General features: G+C 38.1%; 1 protein-coding gene across 3 annotated transcripts in view; it reads left to right on the forward strand.

Moving 5' to 3' along the window:
* The window catches only part of sgcd (sarcoglycan, delta (dystrophin-associated glycoprotein)), a 513,027-nt gene that overhangs the window by 181,930 nt on the left and 325,208 nt on the right, over window positions 1-5,889 (forward strand). The window contains exon 1 of one of the 3 annotated variants that reach the window (XM_016539389.1): window positions 4,508-4,828. The exons of the other annotated variants lie outside the window; for them this stretch is intronic. Within the exon in view, the coding sequence (XP_016394875.1) occupies window positions 4,817-4,828 (12 nt within the window). The 5' untranslated portion in view covers window positions 4,508-4,816. Of the gene's footprint in view, window positions 1-4,507; window positions 4,829-5,889 lie in introns of those variants that run through there. 3 annotated transcript variants of the gene reach the window in all.

Below are 5,889 nucleotides of genomic sequence, written 5' to 3' on the forward strand. Positions count from 1 at the left end.
AAAAATGTCAATATGTGGGAGTAAGAGAAGTGCAGACATATGGATAAATCTGACGACGCAAGAGAGAACTCAATTCGGTCCGGTTTTCTGAGAGCAGACACCGAAGCATACACACACAGAAAGCGCATCTCACAGCACACTAGTACTCTTTCGCGTCGCATGAATGGAGAATTACACACAAAATTTTGTTGATTGTCGAATTGTCTGTTTTGATGAGTATTCACGTAAACACAGTTGATTATGTCTTAAATTAATGTAAACAGCAGGGAGAAAGTGTATCACATTGCATCCATTGCATCCGTGCATTCAGTTTTAAAGGGATAGCAGCCTAATTTAGTTGCTATTGTCAGAATCATTGATTTTAATCAAGCAACAAAAGAAAGACAGAAAATCACTCACTGCTCTTGACTGAAAAACTTTAGTAGCCCTAAAGATTAATCTAAATTTATTTGTAGAAATAAATATGTCTGCTTGAAAGAATGAAGAATATGGCAAACAAGTTGCTATAAAGAATGCATAATTAGCCTATATAACCATTGGTATTTCATTAAAAAGAAAACATGAGAAGTGGTTTTATTTAATTTTAACAAAGGCATGTTGTTTGTCACCGCAGTTAAATCTGTGTCTATTATGATGAAACCTTAATATAAAACATATACAATGAGTTCAGAAATTTGAGAGAAATGCTTAATAAATGCATTGCACTGTAACTAAAGCCATTAGATTTTAGCCGCCTAAATTTACTGTAGATTTAGTCGACTAAAATCTTATGATATTTAGTCGACTAAAACTAGACTAAAACTAAAAACAATTCAGATGACTAAAACATGACTAAAACTAAATGGCATTTTAGTCAAAAGAATGACTAAAACTAAATCAAAATCACCGCAGTTAAATCTGTGTCTATTATGATGAAACCTTAATATAAAACATATACAATGAGTTCAGAAATTTGAGAGAAATGCTTAATAAATGCATTGCACTGTAACTAAAGCCATTAGATTTTAGCCGCCTAAATTTACTGTAGATTTAGTCGACTAAAATCTTATGATATTTAGTCGACTAAAACTAGACTAAAACTAAAAACAATTCAGATGACTAAAACATGACTAAAACTAAATGGCATTTTAGTCAAAAGACTATGACTAAAACTAAATAAAAATTTACTGTCAAAATTAACACTGCACTGGAGAACACTTATTCTGTTCCCCGGGTCCCCTTAAGTATCATGCTCAGTTCTCTTTCGGGCCCCCAGTCACCCCTGGATTTACTGCATATTGATATTATTTCTGTGTTTCATGTCAAGTTTAACACCGCAGCTCATCACACTGTCTTAGTGATGGTCTTGCACACGCTGATGTGATTTGGATAACGTAATATCTAATAATACATTTACTTGTACTTGAGTTTGGTTTTGTTACGGAGTAATCAGAACATGAGACATGCGGATCCATGTGCAAGGCTTTATTACAAAGGAGTGGTCAAAAAACGGTCAAGGGTCAGACAACAACACAGGTACATCACAGGCAAGGCAAAGAGCATTCCTAGGGTAGGCGGGGGTCTTCAATCGGCAAACGTAATCCAGAGGGCAAGGCAAACGGGTAATCCACAAACAGGCGATAGTCCATTAGAGGGGCAAACAGAGTCCAAACGATAAGGCGAGAGAAATCCAAGGCAGGCAGAGAATCAGGCAACCAGACATTCAAATAACACAATGAGGCAAGACTAGACTAGAACTAGGAACAAATACAAGATTAGGAAAAGGGCTCCGTAACGTTGCTATCACTAACTGAGCGATATGCGCAAACAATACTCGGCGTTGAATGGTGGTGTGAGACTGATTTATATAGTGTGTGTTATTGGTAGCAGCTGTGTATGATTGGTTTCAGGTGAGCTTGTGATTAGTGCAATGGAGCATGGGAAATGTAGTCCAGGGTGATGTGTAACAGTCTGTGTAGTGTGAGAGTCCATGTGGAGAGCGGGTGACCTCTGGTGGTGAGTGAACGGAAGTTTATAGACTGGATTCATGACAGGTTTTGAGTCTGCAGTGTGATTTAATTAATTAACCAATTAAGTACATTACAATAATGTAATATTCATTTGAATTACTTCCAAAAATAACAATATAATGGACTGAAATCTTATCACATTTGAACTGGGCAAAAAGGTCTTAGTTCACTTTTAAATGCAATGTGAATGCCAAGATAAAAATGTGAACACCTTAACAGAATCTATGCAATTTTGCAGAATAAATAGTGTGAGTAGTAAAAATTACAACAAGAAAAAGTGCACTTCAAATAATTGGATGATGCACAAATACAGGGTGGAATGTTGGGCATTTCATGCACCCAACTGTCTCAGCTTTTCTTACACATTTATACACTGGATGGTAGAATACATAGTGTATATAGTATGTCATTTGGGACACAACTCTTTATTCACAGCAGAGCATGGGTAAAACATGATTTAATTCTGATGATAAATGACATTGCTTGCTAGTTTGTTGTTTTAACATGCCCTGTTGAACATAAGAGCTGCTGTTTAAATGTGATGTTATGTTTTTAGTTATTTTAGTCTTAAGATATAAGTAGTAGCAATATGAAATGCTAAATGTTTATTATATTACAATTCAAATACCAATTGCAGTGTATGTAAATACTAATCAAAATTTTTTAAACAAACAGCCTAAATCTAAAGTGGTTCCACTTACTGAAATAATAATAATAATAATAATAATAATAATAAACATCTGTTTCTCCTTGTCATGAATCCTGCCAATGGACTTCCATTACAGTGACTCTCGCACAACACAAACTGTTGCATGTCATCCCGGACTACATATCCCATCAGCCATTGCACTGATTGCACACAGCACTTATTGCACACAGCACTGATTGCACACAGCTGTCATCAATCACACTTTCACTATAAATACACTCACTCAAACAACCATTCTCGGCCGAGTATTGTTTAGCGCTTATCGTTTTGATAGCTACACTACGGAGCCTGTTTAGTTTACCCTGCCTTAGCTTAGTCTGCCTCGTCTGTTTTCTTGGTTTCTGATCTTTGCCTGTTTTCCTGGATTTATCCCTCTAGTCTCGCCCTTGTGATTATGTTCGCCGATCGTTGACCTACGCTAGCCCTAGGACTATTCTTGTGTCTTGCCCGCCATATACCTGTTTGCCTCTGTTTGACCCTGCCTGTGTTTCTGACCTCCTCTGCTGGTAATAAAGCTTGCATATGGATCCGCACGTCTCACGTCTTGTCAGCCCCGTTACACTCCTCTTGTTTTGTTCCAGTTCTATTTACTTTTGTTGTATTGGCTCTGCCCCTCAGAGGACCTATTGGATTCCTGGTTTTGAAGGCTGCAATTGGTTTTGGGTGTAGGTAATATAATTTAGACTACCAGTACTATTTCTGGCAGTCATTCAGCAGGTTTTCATATTGTGTAGTGGCTAAAATATATCACATTAGATGGATATATTTACTTAATAATAGTTTAGTGACATAGTCGCTACTCATGGTATTTTTCTGCTGAGTGCATCTCTTTTGTGGTTAAACAATATTTGATGAAATATTATATATATATATATATATAAGACAATGTAAAAGCTTTTATGAAAAAGGGCAGCTACTGTATATAAAGTCCAGTGCTTTTTACAGCTATAGCCAAACTATGTAAACAACTGCACTCACTTCTATTTTATCTTTAATCTAATTTAATTCACTATGTTAAAAATGTAGGGTTGATATTTACAAGGAGAATATAGGAGACATCTTTTCCAAAGCAATGCCATGCAGAAGTTTGGTGGTGAATTGATTAAATCCGACAACAACATTATTCAAGGTTACATTGAAATGGTGCCGCTAAACCCCGATTCAGAATTCTGACTCTAATTGGTTGTTTTCGACCCCTTTGTCAAAGAGTGTGAAGCAAACAACCACCTGAATAAATTCAAGCCTAAACACCCCAAACACAATTCTTTGTCACTGCAGTAAGGTAAAATACAGCATGAATATATTTATGCTAATGTTTTGTACCTTCACACCATAGTCCAGCACGCCACCAGCATTAGCAATGTAGGCTACATGCTGATTAATCTTCCTGGGATTCTGTGTATTGATTGCACATGTGGTCTTACGAACACGATTGGTTTTACATTCCCCATGGTATGTCCTGCTAATGCTGAACTAGCCTGTTAAAGGAAGCAACCTAAACAATGATTACTTTTATCCATCAGTCTGATGACTTCATGCCTGCAGAGAATGCTGTATAAGGCTTTGTGGCAGATTTATCCCTCATAGACAGCCAGGCACAAACATTAAATAGAAAAGTAAATGTGCATTTCCAAGTCCCATGGTTGCATTCTAAAAACACACACATGCAGGGTGAGGGGCTGTGCTAAAATAAAATCCTCCTCACATATCAACCTTAGCCTACCCCTTAACTTCCCCTATGTGTCTCCTAGCACTATATCTGGACAGAAACCAGGGGCAGTTACTCAGGCAGACGGTAGCAGAGAGTCACAAGACTCAATCACTGCTCGTTGTGGTTCTTGGTCTGCTGCAGATACTGGACTGAGAGTCCAGGAAATTCCTACAGACTCTGGGGCAGGGATTTTGGCTTGCGCATCCGCTATTGGAAAAGCTGACAGTTTTGGAAGGGGTCTTGTAACTGCCTGGAGTCAGTCGGAAAAAAGAGAGAGCGAGAGACAGAGAAAATAGGCCTCATGCCATCTTTAAAGGGTGTCTCAGTCTACTTTTATCTCCCTGTTACACCCTGAGTGCATTAGCTTTGACTTCAGGTTGAGAGCCCATGGTCAGAATGGTAAGTTTTTATTTCATTGTTTCTGACTTATGCTTTGTGCGAGGAAATGCATGTGACTTCCTGGCAGCAGAGAGAAAGGGCAACGCTTAATGTGAACTGATACTTCCTTTTTGTTGGTAAGTTTTCTGTCTGCGCTGGAGTAGTTGGGGTTGTGGGGTTATTTTTATCTTTCTTTCTCTGCCTCTCCTTTCCTTTCAGTTCTATTGTATTGGTTTATTCTGTCAGTGCATTGTGTTCTCTGAAAAAAGTATTGTATTAATTGGAAGCCAAAAACTTAATGTCCCAACAGTAGACAAAGGGGTTTCCCTGTTCCTCCCATTTCTATCTCCTTCTCTTTTTCTCCTGTCCAGATGCTACCACTGCTCTATTTCCCCATCTCACTGCCTCCACACATTTGGTTTCAATTACTTTGGCCCTCTGGGAAACATGTTACTATAAATAAGTAAGAACGGGGTTCGCTGTGGAAAGATTGCAAAGATACTGACAGGGTTCATGGTAATGTTTTATGCTCATGCTCCCCTGACGAAAGGACACTGTAAGAAAGGTGTTTGTTACAGTTCTCTGTGATGATGTCAGGTTGGAGTGAGAAGAGCAGATAAGGAGGAAAGGAGGGGGTGGGTCTTTGGCTAGAGAGCAAAGGAAACAGCTGTGAAGGTTATGGGACGTTTGGTTACTGTCTGCACTTTAGTGTCCGAGTCAAAAACCGCTTTTCCCGCCTCAGACATGATCACGGGCCTCTGAGAATTTGAAATGGGCTGAGATCAGCCTCTGAAAGATTTTTAAAATTCCTGTGAGCTTTGTGGTATAGAAACAATCAAAATGTGGAAGCTCGGGAAGGGAAATTAAAAGATTTCTAAAGATTTAGTTTTGAACTTGCATTGTATTACTGTTTTTAGTCTCTTGATTTTAGCTCAACTATTATAAAATAGGCAGTTGATTTGATGCCAGAAATTAGATTATGAATAATCTTATTGTTTGGTTCATATTCCAAAAACCAGTATAATAAACAAGTGACATCAAGATATACGCATTCCCCTCACCTCATATAAATAATATAAATG

The sequence above is a fragment of the Sinocyclocheilus rhinocerous genome, unplaced genomic scaffold, assembly GCF_001515625.1.
Source record: "Sinocyclocheilus rhinocerous isolate Xijiao unplaced genomic scaffold, SAMN03320098_v1.1 scaffold338, whole genome shotgun sequence".
NCBI classification, from domain to species: domain Eukaryota; kingdom Metazoa; phylum Chordata; class Actinopteri; order Cypriniformes; family Cyprinidae; genus Sinocyclocheilus; species Sinocyclocheilus rhinocerous.